This window comes from Maylandia zebra, linkage group LG20, assembly GCF_041146795.1.
Source record: "Maylandia zebra isolate NMK-2024a linkage group LG20, Mzebra_GT3a, whole genome shotgun sequence".
NCBI lineage: Eukaryota > Metazoa > Chordata > Actinopteri > Cichliformes > Cichlidae > Maylandia > Maylandia zebra.
The window spans coordinates 31,204,997-31,226,183 of NC_135186.1; the positions used below are offsets into that span (position 1 = coordinate 31,204,997).

Below are 21,187 nucleotides of genomic sequence, written 5' to 3' on the forward strand. Positions count from 1 at the left end.
GATGAAATACAGAGTTTGCTCTAGATTAAGAACCAGCACAAGCCTGGTGGGAAAGCTTTAGTAGAAATGTTATTTGAGTTACTGTTGCCTTCCTCTCAGCTTAAAGCAGTTTGGCCAGGCAGCTCTGACCTCTGGCATAAACAAGGCATTTCTGCCCAGAGAATTACCGCTCACTGGATGTTTTCTCTTTTTCTGAGCATTCTCTATAAACTCTACAGATGGTTGTGAGGGAAAAATGCCAGTAGATCAGCAGTTTGTGAAATGCTCAGACCAACCAGTCTGGCACCATCATACCATTTTCAATGTCACTTAAATCACCCTTTATCCCCATTTTGATGCTCACTTTTAGCTTCAGCAGGTCCTCTTGACCATGTCTATATGTCTAAATAAGTTGTTCTGATGTGATTGAGCGATTAGGTATTTGTGCTAATGAGCTGTTGAGCAGGTGTACCCAATGAAGTGGCTGGTAAGTGTATATACAAAGGGGAAAGGCAAAGGTTAACTTTTGAATAAAGCCTTTATGTAAGTAAGCTGTTCTAAAAGCTCAGTTTCATTTTTTTCTACACTTGGCTCCGTATGATGTCAGGAGGAAGGGATTTCTGTAATGTACTAATGTGAGCCAGTTTGATCATAGGAGACCAACCCAAGTACAATTTCAAAATTCTATTATTGAGGATCAGCCAATCGGAAGAAGCTTGGCTTAAAGAGAAGCTCATTAGAGACAGTGGAACAACTGACAGGCTTCACCAAAGTCCGGTATAAGAAACATAGGGATTACTTTCAGTCTGAGAATGAAAATATGGAGCTACAGTTTTAGGATAATAGGCCCCATTTGAAAAAAACAGGAAACTTTTAAAAAGTAACAATAATATAGAATATTTTAAAGAAACCAAGCAAATATTTTCTATGTCATTATAATCTTTGGTACACATGTAGCATAATTCTAAGTTTTGACTTCCTACTTGTAAGGTACACATAAAAAGTAAAACTGTGCTGCTTTTTAGTCGCTTCTTAACTTCTATTTGTCAACGTCTTTCTTGCTGATTGTGCTAAGCCAATTTATCTATTATTATTTGTTGTTTGTGCGATGCTAATGCATGTGCCGACAGCTATCATTGCACTAATCGATTGGTCAAGAAGAGTTCCAGGTCCAGGAAGTCCAGGTTTTACAACAATCATGTTTTTTGATGTTTATGGATTTTGCTTTGGTTTTTAGAGATATCAATATTCTCATAAAGAGTACACTTAATTACCTCAATAAGCAGTTTTCCAGTGGCTGCTCCAAAGTGTATTGATGAATGAGCCAAATTAGACAAACAACTAACTTTAAAGTTAATTTGCAAAGCGCTCCGTGGACCTGTGACTCAAACCTCAAGCAGCATCTTTCTTCAAGTCTCTCCTTCAGAGCCCTTCACAGTTTGAATCCTCTTCCCTATAGCAATGTTCCTTAAGTAGGCTGAGAATTACCAGCTAAGCACCCTGATTCCTCATCCAAAATCATAAACACGTACAGAATAATCCATCCTCAAACTTACCTCCTTCTCAGATTTCTTGGGCTCCAGCAGGGGGTGCCAGTGTGCAATGGGCTTCCGCGGATAGGCCAGCATTTCGTTCCAGTGGTCCCTGCCAAGTCCCTCAGCACTGCATCCGACCCTCATCACACCAATGATCTCATTATGACCTACCCTGTAGGGACACACGCATACTGGTATGAATACGTCTGATTTAACTTGAGGTGACATCTCATACATCACATTGTTTATAACTGTAAGACGCCCATTTTGTAATCAGAGGAGACACAAATCTGAGTGTGGTTGTCCCGCCAATTGACGCGGTGGATCTGCAGCTGATCCGCTCTGTGGCAGAAGAACTGACTCGCTTCAGAGCTGATCTCTGCTCTCCTAACAATGTGAAGTGTAAATGGAGGAAACACATAATCCCCGAGATTATTAACAGCACTGGATTTTCTCCTTGCATAATAGCAGACTGTAAAGAAAGCACTTGGGGTCGCACCTCTAATCCTGGTACTGCTCTGCTAATAAGAAAGATAAAATATGATCTATATACATATATATATTTGGGGGATTTTCCCCATAAAAAATGTCTCCTACTTCAAATGAAATGATTATGTGATTATTCCAGTCAAAAAGAAAGTTTGTGTTTTAAATAGACTTTATACACCAGGACTATAACGTGTATACAACACTAAAAGCATCTTCAGCTCTACTGGACCAGTAGGTGTAGGATTATAAATCAGTTTATAAGAGAAACACGTCAGGTGGAGACTAATTTGGAGGCTGGGCAAAGTTGTCCTGTATAGTGGATATACTGGACAAAGGATGTTGAAGGAGGAGCTGCCGGGCAGAAGACTCATGAATGTAGTGAGGCAGGATATGCAGAACGTCCATGTGACAGAAGATCATGTGATATGGTGAGATGGAGACAGATGGTCTGCTGTGGCGATTCTTAAAAGGAGAGCAGAACAAAGAAGAAGATAGGAGACATCTCATATGAGGCCTCCTTCCTCCTGTCTGTACATAGATGTGAGTATTAAGATCTGTTGGTGAGGAAATGCTCTCCATTTCTAGATGATTGAAGCCTGCAGCTGTGCAATGGTCATTGGTTGTGGCAGCTTCGGATGACCTCATTAACCCAGCTCATGTCAGGCATATTCAGTAGCAGACATTATGGGAATGATGTTGGCAAAAGAGGTGTCTGGATGTGTTATGAATCCATAAAGACCTACATTACTATGTCAGTCATACCTGTTTTTGTAGTTAGTTTTGTCTCCTCAGTCAGTCACATCTCCGTGTTTGTTTGTCTTTCTGTCTTCTGTAGGTTTGTGCCTGTGTTTCTGTATTATTTATTTCCTGCTCCTGTTCTGTATTTTGTCCTACTTGCCTTATCTCGTTATCCCAGATTTGTTCCCACTGTGTCTCCCACCTGTTTCCTCTCCCCTCATTACCTGGTGTGTATTTGTTGTCTGAGTCTCCCGTCGTTCTTTGTCGCATTCTCCCTGAGGTTACGTGCCCTGTGTGGTCTGTATTGTTTCCATAATGCCAGTTCCATATGTTCTTGGTTCCTGCCTAGTCTAAATTTTTCTTATTTTGCATTTTGCACGAGTTACAGCAATAAAGCTGTTTTTTGAGTCAAGGTTTGTTATCTGCCTCCTGCATTTGGATCCACAGTCTGCCTGTCACACAGCAACATATGACACAGACATGTATGCCAGCATCAACCATGACTGTAGTCAGCTTTAGTGAACGAAATGGCTCTTAGAGCCGAAGTGAACGAGGCGAGCCGGCTCCTTATCGCGAGCTGTGGGTTGTTTTTTTTTTTTCTTTCTCACACCCTCTCTCTCACACTTTTTTTCGCTTCACTCCGCACGCGAGCCTTGTGCTTTGCGCTGGGAAGAGGGGGGAGGGGCAGTAGTTACACTCGCAGTAGCACAGGAACAGAGCGAGGGACATCAACGTCACATTAGAAAGGTATAGTAATCATCCACAACTATTTTCAGTTGCGGATGATAAAGGATTCCGAAAGTTTATTCATGCAGGTCCATATGACAGAGAATGTGCATGTTCTTTTTGTTTTCATATTTTAATTTATATTTAATTGTGTTGTGGTTTGTAGTGTTTTGTGTTGTTAAACTTTAAATTTAAAAGGAAAAAGCTGAAAATTTAAATAGTTAAAAGTTGAACTGTGAATAGTTAGTTTTTGTATTATATGATTTATTTAAAAATTTTATGTGGAGTGAATAAATAAAAGTATATTTACGGTGGCCCCTAGAGACAAAGGACGTACAAACTCCAAAACACGTACAAACCCCAAAGCACGTAAAAACTCAGAAGTATATATAAACATATATAAATAAAACAACTTTTTTATTACATTAGTAATTCCTTTTGTGTATAATTTTATATTATTGTTAATAATAAATTAATTAAAGCAACAAAACAACCTGAAGAGCCGGTTCGGAGCTGAAAGAGCCGGCTCTTTTTAGTGAGCCAAGCCGAAAGAGCCGGTTCTCTAAAAAGAGCCGGAAATCCCATCACTAGTCCGCTTCAGTCAGTTGTGGCACTAATGACAATGTTGTGCTTTTGTGGTCTGAGGCTGCCTAGAAATATGCAAACTGAACCAATTCTGAGGTGTACAAGTAATATATAAATTAGTATTTTTTTTTTTTTAACAAAACTAAATAACATATAAACTGTAGTTTATATGTGCCAGCAAATAGATACTCTGCAGGATGTGAACTTTTCTAAAGTATTACTTTTACTGAGTGCGTGTGAAGAAGTCAGGAAAGGGTTTTTATTACGTATATTAAATTTCACACAAGTGAAAATAGGGCATGAAGTGACACAGTGTATGTGTGTCACAACCGGCTAAGAAATTACTTAAATTGTTGGATATGGTTTGACGATCTATGGATGCATCCCCACTGAAACCCAGCTGACAGAACAGCTGCTAAAATAACACTGAAATAAAAGACAATACAGGACTTTATACCCTTTATCCTTCTTGCATTTACCTAGCAAGAGACTTGGAAAATTTACTTTGTGAAATCAGTTATTTGGCCTTTATTTGTTAAATAGAAATCTGGTTACATGTGCATTTATTTCATTTTTTTTATTTTCAAGAAATTTTAGACTGCCTCCCAGCATTGCAAACATCTCCCACACAAACACTGTTTTCCTCACATTTAGTTTTCTTGGTATCTGGTCAGTCTGATCATGACTGCTGTGGGAGCTTCATATGTTCAATGAAAAGGCAAATGGATAAAAATGTATCAGACAAAAAGCCGAAACATTTTTTCACTATTACTGAATGAGCAACTCAAGTATATACGTACAAATCATAGTCCATGACGGAGATGTGCAGGCTGACGTGGTCCATACTGTCCGGTGGGATGTCAAAGATGATGGCCTCGTTGTAGGTGGGATTCAGGGTGTTCTTTTTAATGCTCGTCTTCTTCTTTTTCAAACGTCTCCCATCACAGATGAGCGACACTTTCACGTAGGGATCTGATAGGTGAGAGGAAAACAGGATAAACAAGGGCAGAAAATGTGTCTTTATAGTTGAATATCATTACGTTTGGACAACTTCCAAGTTGTACGTCTCTTTCAGGAGCAGCCAGAGCAGCAATTATCACGAAAGCCTCTGGCAAATTTTAAAAACAACAAAGCTTCTGTGGTTACTTTGACTGCCAAAACATCTTCAAAGAAGTCCAATGAATACAGTGTTAATAGTGTTAACATGAAAGCAACACTGGGGGAACCAGGAATCAGTAATGTGCATAAACGTAGATGAGTGAATGTCTTATCTAACCAAAGACAAGGAGAGGCCATAGAAAACTGCTAAAAAGCATGACTGAGAGAGTCTCCTGAATGCTGATTTCAATTTTCATCTGTTAGTAATAAATCACTTTGCATGAGTTATTATACTACACTAATCAGATGTAAGCCACCTTAAAAAAGCCAGAGCATACAGCCCGATATACTTAAAGGCACGGTTCAGTAAATCGAGATAATGGCAGTCAGCTAAATCCACGAAAACTCCAAGGATTAAAATTGTGAATAACATAAAAAAAATTTAAATGTCATTTAAAACTGGAAGAAAATTACCTCTTTCACTCCGAATTACACCTAAAGCCTGGCATTTAACGTGTAATAAATGTCACGTTTCATAGGGAAAATGTTTAATAGAAAAAGTGGAACAGCGGGACATTAAAATAAACACACCGCCTGAAACTATTTGCTGACATTGTCTTAATATTGCAAGTGCTGCTTATTAATATTTGCTGATATAAACAGAACGCAGCATTAGGGAGAGAGCTTTCCTTTGTTTATTTAATTTGACATGCTCACAATTGGATTCTCAAAGGAGCACCATTCATTTTGAGTCAGTGCAGCTGAAAGTGCAGGCACAACACAACACACCTGAGTATCCAGTGATGTCCATGGCCTTTAGGTTCCTGCACTTGATGACAGTAAGTGTGAGTCTGCCTGCAGTGGGCAGGTAGCATAGTGAAAACATGATCTCTCCAAGGTCGACACTTTCCTGCGGGAAAACAAACACGAGCACAGATGAAAAAAAAAGAATCTCTTTTAGTTTCACGTTGACATTCAGCCCGGTGCTTCGATTCAGGGAGAAGTGATGTACATTATGTCTCTTACTGAAGGTTTGTTTCTGGGATCAATGCTTATATTTTGTTTAAAGTCGGCTCTTTGTAACCACTACAGCACTTAGACTGAGTGAAGCTAGGACTGCATAATGCACTACTGGGTTATCTGTTCTGAAGATTCTGAAGATATCTGATGCCCCGATTAGTCTCACAGCTGAGACTAGCTATCTATTTAGAGCACAGATTACACACAAAGATGCATTAAAGAGTCAATTTGATGCAAAATAATGCAATATTTCCCCTTATTGGTACCAAAAAGCAGCTGCATTGTGCTTCTGTTCTTGAATCTCTGCACCATCCATTTCAGGTTTAATGCAGCATATACTTTTATCATAAAGTACACTGCAGTTTGGAGGGTTGCCTGCATTTTCTTTAGAGTTCCTCTGTCTTTAAGATGAGATTTCTTTGTTAGACTGAGGTAGCAGAGAGATGTGAGGATATGAAACTGCAGTTGGATTTGAAACAAAGACGGCACTGCCCAAAAGGGAACTGTAAGCACTAGCAAGGAACCTTAAAGATTAATTTGCATGATGGAAGAAGCTAATAATTTCTAGACAGATACATAATACTATACATTTCTTAATTGATTGTTACATTATAAAAGAGCTTACTTAGACTCTACAGCCACCTTGAAGTCTAATTGCAATCCGTGTCAATATTTAATCGCTTGCCATGGTTCTATATTCTTCTGCATACATTTTACACTACTCAAGCAGTTATTCAAGGCCAAAAGGGTCCACCCTGCATTAAGTTTAAGGCCAGACATCTCTAAAGGAGATGTTAGTGGAACTTCAAAAAGCCTTTGATCAGTTTCTGACTTTGCATTTGCAAACGATTATGAGAAAAACAGTTGTGAATTATTCAGTGAATGAAAACCCAGAAAGCAGAAAACATGTCTTCTGTATTTTGCACGACTTGCACGACGTTCATCATTTTGAAATGTTTACATCTGTACAATTATAGAAAAATCCAGTACATATTTACTGTATCTGACATGTGCAAAGAGATTCTTGACTCTTTTATTTTTGGAGTAAAGAGTGGGACTCCACCCAACATTGAGGCAATGCCACAGGTTCACAAGGAGACAAATTAATTTGAGAGTCAAGTGCATTTTTCTATAAAATTAGTTAAACAGATTAGATTTGACCCGCTTTCTGTTTATCTGTACATGTAGATCTCATTTCCAGTGTTTTATTATGTGCACCAGAAAGTGCTAATGTTTCAGAATTATATTACTCTAATGTGTTTGGTATGACCTTACCAGCTGGTAGTTGGATTCATCTGTGTCCAATCAAAGCCCAAGTTATTAACAATGTCACCCGTAGAGTGAGCCACATATGGGGTGACTAATGGTGCATGGCTCATTTTACACTGAGGAAAGCACAACACAGACTGAAATGTTTGCACTTTTTGCAAATGTTTTTTTTTTGTTTGCTTCAATGGACCTTAAATATATCAAAAAGAAATATTTAAAATCAAGACTTGTGTTTGAACTCCTTTCTTGTTCTCTTCGTCAGTCTTCTCTAAGTGCACCACAACATTTCATCAGTTTCAGCTAATTATAAAGCATAATTTATAATTAAAGCATAATTATGCTTTAATTAAGGCATATATGCCTATATATGCATATATAGGCATATAGGCATATATGCCTATATGCCGTTGTTTGTATTGACGACATATAGGCATAGAGGATGATATATAACATTACCTTGGACCTTTGACCTCTTCCTAAATGTCAAATACGATTTCCTAAAAAAATCTCCTTCATCTTTGAAACAATGCTTAAAATGTTACTGCCTATTTAGAAAAAGATACTGGTGTATGGTCACATTTGACCTCTGATCTCACTTTTACATTTTGCATGTGCCTTTCTTTCAAGCTGGCCCAAAAATGTGTTATATCTTTAAATAAAGTTATGGTGGGGCGTGGTCTGCAGCGTGGCTGCAAGGGAGGCGGACGCACCTGGACATAGAAACTTGGTCGGGTCTGTCGTGGATTTATTACAGTGGTGCCAAAACCCAGGATTGGGCACGACAGACCCGACAAAGTTTCCATGCTTTTCAGCATACTTCTTTTATTTATGGTTGCTGTTACAAACACGGCTGCAGCTTTTCAGCTCGCAACCAAACACACACATGAACAACAACACAAACTCAAGCCCCAATATAGACTTTAAAGCCGGCGAGGCGTGATTGCGGATGCCGTCCAGGAGTGTCCGCCACCCTCTCAGCCACGCCTCAGACCACGCCCCATCGCAAAAGTATTGTTAGAAGCCACCTATTTAATACATGTGGTAACAGGCTAAATATGTTGCAAAGAGTCCCAAAATGTGACAACAAGATAAACAGCTAAATGAAGTTACAGACACATGCGACCATATTTGGAGGAGCAGCCACAGACGATCTTACTCTTGCACTGATGTAGGAAGTAGCAACGTCTCATGCATCTGTATGTTTTTAATGAATGTATAGTTTACGTTTTGGATCATATTTGTGACCTGATCACCATCATTCCCCTCCATAGACATCCATCATCAGAGTTGTTGTTGTCTGGTATCAACGGCAACAGAAGACGAGTATTTACTTTGCCAAAGAGAATTGAATCTTTCACCGCTGTCAGAATTTAGATGTTTCCAGATCATTGCCAATGGCAATAAATTAAAACAGAGTACATCCAATTCACATATTAGGGTTCCAATGAAATGTAACCCAATTACACACGCAATCAAAGTGTGAATCAGTCTTAAAAACAGGTTTGCACCAATAAGAGCTCTCATAGTCGAAAACTTTCTAAGCACAGCTGACAGTCCTGCGTTGAGTCCCTGCTGAGCTAATAGTCTCAAGAAGAATGAGTGTCCTGTTATCTGTCCAATGTGAGTTATTAGCCAAAAGAGTATTAAGGTTAAACAGACCCCTAATCACCCTGAATGAGCTCAGTGAGAACAGCACTGATTGGCAAATCCCAACACGTCTGTCTGAGCGCTGCAGTCTTAACGTCTCCTCAGACATACAGCTGAGATTTGGCTTTCTGCGCTGCCGATGTGAGGGATTTTGTTTGAAGGGTGTGAAGGTTGAGCCATAATGTGAGAGCACAGCAGAAGTGTCAGACGTTGTAAAAGCATAAAGTGACACTTTGATTGTTCTTGTAGAAATGCAGGCTGTTTTGGTGCCAGTCAGTAACATCTGCACTGCATTAATAATTTCTCAGGCGTGTTTTGGCACTTTAAGTCCAAGTGTCTCTTTAGTGCACATTAAATTCTCTAAAGAACAATTGGATGGATAGCCTTAAAGTTTTTTTTCATGCGATCAATCAAAAAACTGTTTAGATGTTTTGCTCAAAGCGAAAAGCCTCATGATGGCCGGATGAAAAGAAGGGAAATCACCACTGATTTGAAGGCCTAGAATGATCCCGGTGATTACTGAACTTTTCATTTTCGGTCAGTGCTTTGGTCTATGAGACTGCACTCTGAGACTTGGTGCTAATTGGCAAATGATAAGATGTTAAACTAGAGCACTCGGTTAAAGTTGTTTTGACACGTGTAATGGAGAACTCAACTTTTATAGATCACCCAGATGAGCATATCAGAAACCAAATATCCACTTCAGTCAGACTCAACACGCCAGCTCCCTGGTACAAAAATATCAGATTGAGCTTCTAGGTACAGAACTGTTAAAAGGTATTGAGTGTTTTCTTATTTATTTGCACATTTGTGACACTTAAATGCTTCAGATTATCAAATATGTTTTAATATTAGACAAAGATAACCCGAGTAAATAGAAAATCCAGTTTTTAGTGATTAACCACATAAAAAAAAAAAGCTGAGTCGAGTTTCACTAGCTGCACCCAAGCCTGATTGCTAGCAGATCTATTGAATCAAGTAATGACTTGAATAGAATCTGTCTGACAAAGTGATGTAGTCTTAAAGATCTCAAAAAGCTACACATCATCCAAAGAAGCAGCAGAGAAACAAAGTATCTGACATCTATCAGTCAGGAAAGGCTTATAAGGCTACTTCTAAGGCTGTGGGACACCAGCAAACCACAGTGAGAACTATTAACCACAAACTGGGAAAATGCAATGCGAATTGTCTGAAGAATTCACAACAAGTCAGGGTGCATGCCCATGTTCATCATGCTCAGCCTCCTTCAGCTCCACCTCTAGATTAAACCAAATGAATTTTTTTAGCAATGCAAACATGTCTGACACCGAATACATGTCCCGGTGTTATGTATTTAAAATGCAAAAACTGTATTCCGTTACAGTTACCCCTTAAATAGGTGATAATTAGAATACAGTTACTTTGTTGAAATAAATGGGTTACATGGCAGTCTTTTCTCGTTTCATATGTTAGGCAATCCCCTCTGTAATTTTGGTAATTCACACTTTGCCAGAAACCCAAACAAAAAAATAAGAGGCTCTAATGACTTGATTCTGGTCACTGCAAAAGCAGCTTTGACGATAATTACTATGCATCATCACTCTTGATGCTCTGCTGAACAGCAGGACCTGACCCTATATTTTACTGAAATACAAAATGGACTACAAGTTGGACCCACTGATTTTTGCCTTCAGAACTGCCTTAATTCTCCATGGCATAGATGTGTGTTTTTCAGCCTACCTTGGTTTTAACAAGTGGTTATTTAAGTTAGTCTTGCCTTCCTATAAGCTCAACACAGTCTAGCTATTCTCATCTGACCTCTGGCATCAGAGAACTGCTGCTCAATAGATATTTTCTCTTTCTCAAACTACTGTCTGTAGACCCCGTGTGGAAAATCCCAGTAGATCAGCAATCAACCACACCACATTCAAATCCATAAAATTATCTTTCTTTTCTTCTGAAGTTTCATTTAAAGTTCCACCAGGTGAACTTCAATATGTCTACATGCCTAAATGCCTAAGTTGCCAGTGAGTGTAGTCTTGTGCTTTTACTTGCTGTCTTGTTGTTCTCTCATTTCTCCTCTTTTCTCTCTTTCGCCTCAAACCCCAAAAGGTCAGCTCTTAGGGGTTGAGGCATGTGGCTGCCTCTCTCTGAGCCTATTTCAGGGCTTTCCCTGTTAAAAGTGAGGACTTCCTTCTTACCTTTGCCATTTGCTAGCTCACAGGGGATTCTCGGACCAATGGAGTCCCTCTTGTAATATTGTACAGTCATTACTTTGCTATATAAAGCACAGTGTTGTGGTAATATAAAAATAAAACTGAATTGAGGCTAAATAATTTAAACAACTTTCTTGTCATATTCTACCATAACGATGTTTTATTACAACGAATTTGGCTTTCAGTCCCAGTCAGAGCTAATAAATAATGCTACTTATCAGCCCTTTAAAGACCTTCCCAGAATAGCTACACTGAACACACATGAGAAATAGTCTGAAGTGACTAAGTATCTGGTCTCCTCTGGATTCTTTATAAAAGTCACGCTTGTGGGTTGATGTTATTGATGACTATCGCTCATTGATCTGTGAAGAGAGAAGAGCTGCTGGTTATTTTTTGTTGCTGTGCCTCACTCTGCTCAATACTGCTGTCTTTTCCGCTCATTAAGCTGCAGAGTGTTGTACACAGTCTCACATCGAACACTACATCATACTGTATTTGTTTTCTGTTTTAACTAAATCCTTGCACCATCTGTGCCTTCTTTATGTTGCCAATCTGGAATTTAATACGAGCAAGGGATTTTGTCGTAAAATCATTTGGTGGTTCAATAAAGTTTGTGTGCCAAGGAGAAGGCTCCTTGCTTTTCTGCCCTCTAAGCAATAATGTTGAGATTACTGAACAACCCCTGAAGAAGTCCAACAAGAGTGGGGGTGGGGCTTATGAGAGATGTGAGGGCTCAGACGAGGTGATAAAATGATGAAGGGTCCGAGGCACCTAACACAAACAATTTGTTCCTAAAAATGGCCCCTGGATGTTGTCAACAAGTAACAAAGTCAATAGAAAAATGCCTGCATGAGTGTGCAGTGAGTCAAAAATATTCTTTTATGGCTTTACATAAATTTTTATTCTTCACTTTGAAGCTCAAGGATCTGCTGGGGAATAATGATTTCTTGCTGCTAATTTATGTATTAGCCTAAAATGTAGTGAGGTTTTAAGCATTCTGAGCCATATTTGCCAGCGATGGTGGAGCATGACCATAAATACAGAGAGCTTCTCAAGGAAATCAGATCGTTTGTTTTGATGGAGCACTGAGGTGAAATATGAGCATCCAGAAGCCGGTAGTGCGCCTCATTTTAAATTCTATCATTTTTCAATCTTACATTTGCATCTTGATTGAACTGTGATGAAGATTTAAAATTAAAAAAAGATTTGATTTAGTCACAGTTGTATTATATTTTACTTTATAAATGCCACAGTGCCAGTAATTTGAACTAAGGGAGATATATATGTAAATATTACTAAGAAGAATCCACTAGATCAGGAGTGTCCAACTCCAGGTCTCTAGAGCCGGTGTCCTGCAGGTTTTAGATGTCACCCTGGGTCAACACACCTGAATCAAATGATTAGTTCATTACCAGGCCTCTGGAGAACTTCAAAACATGTTGAGGAGGAAATTTAGCCATTTAAATCATCTGTGTTGGATCAAGGACACATCTAAAACCTGCAGGACCTTGAGGCCTGGAATTGGACACCCCTGCACTAGATAGACTGTGCCCTCATTTACTACAGGGAGTGCAGAATTATTAGGCAAATGAGTATTTTGTCCACATCATCCTCTTCATGCATGTTGTCTTACTCCAAGCTGTATAGGCTTGAAAGCCAACTACCAATTAAGCATATTAGGTGATGTGCATCTCTGTAATGAGAAGGGGTGTGGTCTGATGACATCAACACCCTATATCGGGTGTGCATAATTATTAGGCAACGTCCTTTCCTTTGGCAAAATGGGTCAAAAGAAGGACTTGACAGGCTCAGAAAAGTCAAAAATAGTGAGATATCTTGCAGAGGGATGCAGCAGTCTCAAAATTGCAAAGCTTCTGAAGCGTGATCATTGAACAACAAGCGTTTCATTCAAAATAGTCAACAGGGTCGCAAGAAGCATGTGGAAAAACCAAGGCGCAAAATAACTGCCCATGAACTGAGAAAAGTCAAGCGTGCAGCTGCCAAGATGCCACTTGCCACCAGTTTGGCCATATTTCAGAGCTGCAACATCACTGGAGTGCCCAAAAGCACAAGGTGTGCAATACTCAGAGACATGGCCAAGGTAAGAAAGGCTGAAAGACGACCACCACTGAACAAGACACACAAGCTGAAACGTCAAGACTGGGCCAAGAAATATCTCAAGACTGGTTTTTCTAAGGTTTTATGGACTGATGAAATGAGAGTGAGTCTTGATGGGCCAGATGGATGGGCCCGTGGCTGGATTGGTAAAGGGCAGAGAGCTCCAGTCCGACTCAGACGCCAGCAAGGTGGAGGTGGAGTACTGGTTTGGGCTGGTATCATCAAAGATGAGCTTGTGGGGCCTTTTCGGGTTGAGGATGGAGTCAAGCTCAACTCCCAGTCCTACTGCCAGTTTCTGGAAGACACCTTCTTCAAGCAGTGGTACAGGAAGAAGTCTGCATCCTTCAAGAAAAACATGATTTTCATGCAGGACAATGCTCCATCACACGCGTCCAAGTACTCCACAGCGAGGCTGGCAAGAAAGGGTATAAAAGAAGAAAAACTAATGACATGGCCACCTTGTTCACCTGATCTGAACCCCATTGAGAACCTGTGGTCCATCATCAAATGTGAGATTTACAAGGAGGGAAAACAGTACACCTCTCTGAACAGTGTCTGGGAGGCTGTGGTTGCTGCTGCACGCAATGTTGATGGTGAACAGATCAAAACACTGACAGAATCCATGGATGGCAGGCTTTTGAGTGTCCTTGCAAAGAAAGGTGGCTATATTGGTCGCTGATTTGTTTTTGTTTTGTTTTTGAATGTCAGAAATGTATATTTGTGAATGTGGAGATGTTATATTGGTTTCACTGGTAAAAATAAATAATTGAAATGGGTATATATTTGTTTTTTGTTAAGTTGCCTAATAATTATGCACAGTAATAATCACCTGCACACACAGATATCCCCCTAAAATAGCTAAAACTAAAAACAAACTAAAAACTACTTCCAAAAACATTCAGCTTTGATATTAATGAGTTTTTTGGGTTCATTGGGAACATGGTTGTTGTTCAATAATAACATTATTCCTCAAAAATACAACTTGCCTAATAACTCTGCACTCCCTGTATGTCCTACATTGTCATCATGGTTTTCATGTCCATGTCCAAATGGATACTCAGGTAGGCTGTAGCATTTAAATAATCCTCAGTTGGTGCTAAGCAGCCCAAAATATTGCCCATACCACTGCACCACCAGTTGCCTGAATTCTTTGTGAAACAGTCAGCCTGTCTGGCACCAACAACCACATTAAAAACTCATCTTTCTTCCAAGTTTTAATGCTCATTTTTAACTTGGTCATCTTCCTTTGTCTGTATTCATAAATGTATTAATTTGCTGACTTGTTATTGACTGATTAGATATTTGCATTGATAAGCAACTGAGCAAGTTTATCAAATGAAGTGGGCAGTGAATGTTTAAATAAACTAAAGGATGTGTATCTCTCTGTCAGACTCTTTAATATCACATCACTTTCATTTACTTATTACTCATTTGACTTAGACTCTAATAGAAAAGTTTAAAAAGTCAATAGATTCTTACACTGGTGGCATACTGGATGTCCATCCATATGTTTGTCTCCCTGGAGAGGTCTGACGTCTCAAACAAGTTTTCCATCACCACCTCACCAATCATATCATGCCGTGAAAATCGATCAAAGTCAAAAACACTCATATGGAGCTTTCTAGCGGCCAGCTCATCATAAGGCACAGGAAACTGGAAGCTCTCACTGAATGTGGGGTTGAGTGTCTTCCGGTGGACGCGAGTCTGGAACTTCTTGCGGTCGGGCAGCAGGTAGACCTTCACATAAGGGTCAGATGTGCCACATAAGTCCTTGGCTGGCAGGTCTACTGCCTTGAGGATGTTGACAAGGAGAGACTCATTTTCATAGTCATACTTGAGGGAGAAGTTAATCTTGCCACAGTTTTTGCTGCTGTCGTTGGATGAGTCCTCTGATTCTGGGACCTTCTGTTGGTAGAGCTCTGGCTGGATACGTCCGATGCTAGTGGGCTTTTCATCCTTGTCCACCATGTAGTCATTTCCTAGGTCTAGACTGCCTACCTGCATCTGCCTAGGCAGGTGTCTTTTGAATGAGTTGTGCCTACAAGGACAGAAAAGAGAAAAATAATACAAGTGGGAAGGAATAGCTGTAGTTTGAGCTGTGGTGAAATGATAACATATTCTCATTTTCAACTAGTCACAGACTGACATTTGGTGAGGAAAGTCTTCCTGTAAGTTAATACAAAAATAACCAGTTTAACATCTCACAATGTAATGAAAAATGGCAGCCTGCAAAAATACACTGAAGGAAGATGGGACTGCAGATAGTAAAGTGACAACACCTCCAACCAGAAGACAAAAATAACAGTAATTAGTCATTTGCAGGACTGCTTTTTTAACAATTTCATATTACTTTTGTTTTTGACATTACTATCTCTTTTTTTTTGTTTAGTTAGGTTTAGATATTAAAACTATGAAATCAGGTTTAGAATATTAAATATCCATCCATCCATCCATTCGCTTCCGCTTATCCTTTTCAGGGTCGCGGGGGGCGCTGGAGCCTATCCCAGCTGTCATAGGGCGAGAGGCAGGGTACACCCTGGACAGGTCGCCAGTCTGTCGCAGGGCTAACACACAGGGACAGACAACCATTCACACTCACATTCACTCGCACATTCACACCTAGTGGCAATTTGGATTATCCAATTAACCTATCCCCACAAGCTGCATGTCTTTGGACCGTGGGAGGAAGCCGGAGTACCCGGAGAGAACCCACGCAAACACGGGGAGAACATGCAAACTCCACACAGAAAGACCCCGGCCTGATGGTGGAATTGAACTCAGGACCTTCTTGCTGTGCGGCAACAGTGCTAACCACCGTGCCACCGTGCTGCCCTATTAATATTAGGGCAGCACGGTGGCACGGTTAATTAAATATTAAATATTTTATACTAAAAATATTTTAGTTTAAAATTTTGCCTTCTCTAGGACAAGCACATATGAAAAGGTCTTTCACGTGAATATGGTTTCTCTGACATTTCCTTGGTTTTCTTAATTTCAAAGGTTACAGTCTCACCATGTCACGGCATTTATTTCAGATTCTGAGCTACCCAAAGTGAACACTATCCGACTAACATGCAGGTTTAAAAAATGACAAGACTCCGTGCTTTTTAATGTGATGTCTATGAGTGTTCGGCATCTGACTCTGAACTAAACTAGTGTTGGCACAATACAACCAAATGTATCACGTTATGTCTTCTGCTATAGTGGCAGTCGATCAAAGTTCATTCTTGCCTTAAAAAAAAGGATGTGACCTGTATTTCTACAGTAAGTAGGCCTGTATTTCTGTTGTATGGAGCTATCCCTATCCCTGACACCTGATGGGAAAATTTGAACAGGAAGTGTAAAAAGTTAAAGTTAAATGTACTGTGACAGCTCAGTGAGCCCCAGTGGTGTGAACATAAATTCTTATCCTTTAAAAATTATCCTGTCTGTCTTTTTATTGGTTTCTTTGTCTGCCAACCCCTCCTAAACCATCAGGAGTTGGCATTAAGTTGACCTGAAAGCTACATGAACACTGGAAGAAATTCACTTGTCAAGCATCAGTTTGACAGCTGCTCGTTTCAGTTGCCTAGGTAACCCTCTAATGTATTTAGTAACAGGCCACATGTCAATCACTGGTATCCTATGTTGTCACTGGTGATCGTTTCAATTGTTTACCTAGAAGATGAGAAAAGTTTATCCCGGGTTTTACCTACTTTGCCTATAGTAACCCGAGGGTTCTTATCTACATCAGATATATTGATGTCAGTACGTTCCCTAGTAATCTCCCATCAACTGGCAAAAGTTACTTGGTTTTAGCATTTATGTACCTATAACATCCGATGAAAGCATCTTATAACTTTAATTTCATGACAATAAAATTTAATTTATATCCATATCCACGAAAGCAAAATTATGCATGCCTAGCAACCACCTAGCAACGAGGTAAAACGACCCTTTAAAAAAAAAAAAAAAAAAAAAAAGCCTTTCTCAATGTGAATAATTGTCTTTTTGCATGAATAGGCCATACAATACTATACCATGGCCATGTATTAGTATGCATAATAGCTATAATAAATCATTGATGTTAACTAAATGGTAACGTGGAATTGTGCTTGTAAAGCTGCAAGTAATCTCTTCAAACTGTGTTATATTTATACTTCTGAAGAAAGTCTTATAGACAGTAATTTTAAGCTGGAGAGAGGTGCCTCTGAGGCAGAGTTTAGTATTCTTCAATGTTATTTATAATTTACTAATTTATTAAATTACTTAGAAAATGTTAATCCTTATATGTAGCAGTGACTTCCCCCTGGTTTACACACTTTATTCCACGTTAGATAACACCATGTCTTGAATTCAGCTTACACATAATCCTCCACATATGCACACATATTATAAATAACCACATGAGACAGTCTCATGTGTCATCAGATTTGCATGCACATGCATGTATGTGACTGACCGAGTGGAGGAAGCTGGTTCAGTTGTTTGCCTTTGCATGCGTTGTGTGCGGCGCAGGAAATGCTCCCTCATGGAGAGTTGCACATCAGTGGGGATGTCAGGAGAGGTATGGCTTATCTTCACCGCAGCCTCCAGGAAACCAATCGAGCCCATGGGGTCCTTCACCTTCTCTGTTGCCATGGTGACTGGCGTCTGCTGGGGGCTGGGTAACAAGAGTGGCGGCTGAAGCGGGCAGTGCTGTGGGCCAAGGGGCGGGCTGAGGGATGGACTGAGAAAGGGGGCCTTAGTCCGCCAAGGTACCCAGCACAGCTTCCAGGAGACAAATGTAAGAAGTCCCAGGAATGCCAGGCCACAGACCACAAACACACCGAGCAGGAGGCCAAAAGTAGCGTCTGGTGACGAGCCACGGGGGCCAGAAACAGAGGATCATACAATATGGATAAACAGATGGTGATCACAAGGGTGAGAGGGGACAGAGGACACAGAGAAACAGAAAGAGTCGGTTAGGACATGATTTTTCAAAAGGCCTGGTGCTAAATCTGGTTTTAATGAAAGACTAAGGACAGTAAGCAAAAACTACAAGATTCATAAATATTAAAGTAACCTCCATTTGTCTTCCTTTGGGTCAACAGATAAGAGAAGCATGGTAGTGTAAACGGAATTTAAATGTGCGCATGTGTGTAGTGTGAACTCATACGGGGATAATTTTCTATGACATTACACTCATTCTAGTGGTAAAAGTAATTATAGCCTGACAGATGATAGTAAAAAAACCCAAAACAAACAATGTAAAGTGTTTACATTTGTAAAAAGGCTCATGAGAAAAGGACCACGGTGCCAGGAGCCTTCCACTGGAATTCTCATCATGAAGCAGATAAAGCGGCCGGGCACAGTCAAACTCATTTATTTTATGGTATGAAAATGCTTTCCAGGGAACAAGCAGCATACAAAAAGCTGGAGATGTACCAGGAATGCTGACAAGCACTCTGCAAGGATTCACAGGGACCATAGGGGGGAAAAAATTACTAAACACAGGAAACATACAGGCTGCATCTCTCAAATTTCCCTTTGGGGCATCTTTCTTATAGTAATTATATCTCACTATATGACGCTTGGAGTGTCTTCCACGTGCTTCGACAGGGATTGCTTTCAATTCTCCAATCTTTGCCTGAGTGTTCTTTTCCATGCACTGTGATTGCTCAGATTTAACTCGTGCCATGGAGCATCTCATGGCCTCTCAGAGGATGCTCTAACCCCCCTCTTCTCTCGACATAACACCACAGAAATCAGCGGCAATACGCACTCGGTTTACTATCTGATATTTACCCAGCTCAGCCTTTTCTATAAGAAACCTGAGGCGTTTGAAGCTCTGTTTACTCAGGGTTTTAATTTTAGAGACCATATGTAGTATACAAATAGTAATCAGGCAGCTAATGTGCTATATTTAATAGCAGTCAGCAGTCAGTATTTTTATGCTGTTTTGAATAATTTTAGCTTATAGGTTTATTTAAACGATTAAGTGAATTTTTTAAAAACAATTTTGTGTCTGTGTCCATTTATCATTTCCCCTGCATCTCTGTCTGGTGCTTTTACTCCATGTCCTTGTCTTTTTCCTCCTTAGAGATGGTTGGCCCTGCCTTTACTGGTTCCTTGTTACCTTATCAGTTCCTCCTGTGTATTTAAAATCTTGTCTTTACCTCTTTCAGTTTCTAGTCTTCCCACTTATCTGTTCTCCTTCCTTTTAACTCTCTGCTGACTCCCACTGAATACCTTCTTGTATCTTTAAGCGGTTCTCTAAAATCTGGCTGTTTAGTTCTGGTTTTCATTATACAATGACATCACATTTTGGTTTGTGAAGTCCCATTTTGGAGCCTTGAGCTGCTGGCCATGAGAAAGAATGCAGATTTAAGACACTTTACACATTATCTTCACTTTTCAGACTTCGAGGCCAGTCCAGTATTTATGTACACAGTATATACATTTTATGGTTCACCCCTATGTGGGTTTAATTTCTGCATACACTCACCTTACCTGCTGATCCTTATTAGCTTTGTATAAAAATATAAGTATTATTTATTTATTATCAGTTATTATCAGTATTTTTTTTCTCTGGTCATTTACTCCATAAACCTCTTTGATTTCTTTTAAATAAGCTTTAAAGTTTACAATTGTTTTAAGAAACATGGAACTTTAATATTTATCTCTAAAATACATTAGAAGTATAAAGTTACAAAGAATTAAAATACTTGAAAATAGCTTCTGTTTTTTTACGTCATGTTTCATTTTTTACTTGTCCAAAGTGTTATGGAAAAAAAATCCCTAGAATCTGCAACCCCCCGTTTTGCACAAATTAAGAACTTTGATGTTTAAAATTTCAAACTAAATGGAGAGTCCACTAAGAAGAATTTATAGCTTAGCCAAGCAGCGGTCTGGATTTCAAGTCTGGAGGATTTATGCCTGAAGAGGATTTCTTGGCTGTCCACAGCCCTGGCCTCTCTATGTCATCTGAAATTTCACACAGCTCCCCACAAAGCTTCATCTCAGCTGGACAGTCGTTTGCCGAGTCTTCATCCCCCGTCACGGCAAATTGAAGCTGACCCTGCACCGTGCAGTGAGATGTGCTGCTGCATGTCTGTCCTGACGATATTTCGCTGCAAAATATGTTGACAGGTAAGAAATTTCATTTGAACATGTTTACTCTGGTTTGTTTTTAACTTTTCCACTGCAGCAACACATCTTCAAACACAGGTTGACATTTGAGTTGGTGCCCAGCGCCACCTCCATGTTTGTGGGATGTTCTGAGTCTTAGTCATGTTAGTATTGATGAATTTTGACACTCCATTTATTGCATTTAATGCAAAATCGTGCACTAAATTTTAGAGCTTTGGGGGATGTAAATAGGAAGTCAAGATTTCCTGGTTTTAATATATTACTTGATATTTAAACCTTTATTCATGTTTGCGTTTTTGTAATTTGACATTAAAGCTATGGGGAATTAGCTGATAACAATTAGGTTTTATTCGAATTATCTGACATTAAATAAAATGCATAAAAACATCATGGCTTAGAGTCAGGTTTCAGGGTTACAAGAAGTGTATATTGTGTCATATTTGATAAGTTTAAGGGTTTTCAGTTATGATGAAATACAAATATAAAATGCCCTCTGGAAGGGAAAGTCACACTAACTCCAAATTCAGTTCAGTCCCCTCGACACACTTTCACTCCATTTACATGTTTGCATCAAGGATTCATCACATTAAGTGCTTTTCAGACCAAATAGCCTAAAGTGGAAGTGGATTATGAAGCCCTCCAACACAGAGTCTAAGCTTACTAACTACTGTGGGAAGG

At 39.6% G+C, this 21,187-nt stretch overlaps 1 protein-coding gene across 1 annotated transcript in view; it reads right to left on the reverse strand.

The window, feature by feature from the left end:
• Positions 1-21,187, reverse strand: part of syt6a (synaptotagmin VIa) — an 88,499-nt gene that overhangs the window by 7,779 nt on the left and 59,533 nt on the right. Inside the window, exons 2-6 of the mRNA XM_004560454.5 lie at positions 17,841-18,231; positions 14,879-15,437; positions 5,940-6,060; positions 4,853-5,024; positions 1,536-1,686 (exon numbers count right to left, since the gene is read on the reverse strand). Coding sequence (XP_004560511.3) covers positions 1,536-1,686; positions 4,853-5,024; positions 5,940-6,060; positions 14,879-15,437; positions 17,841-18,231 — 1,394 coding nt within the window. The remainder of the gene's footprint in view (positions 1-1,535; positions 1,687-4,852; positions 5,025-5,939; positions 6,061-14,878; positions 15,438-17,840; positions 18,232-21,187) is intronic.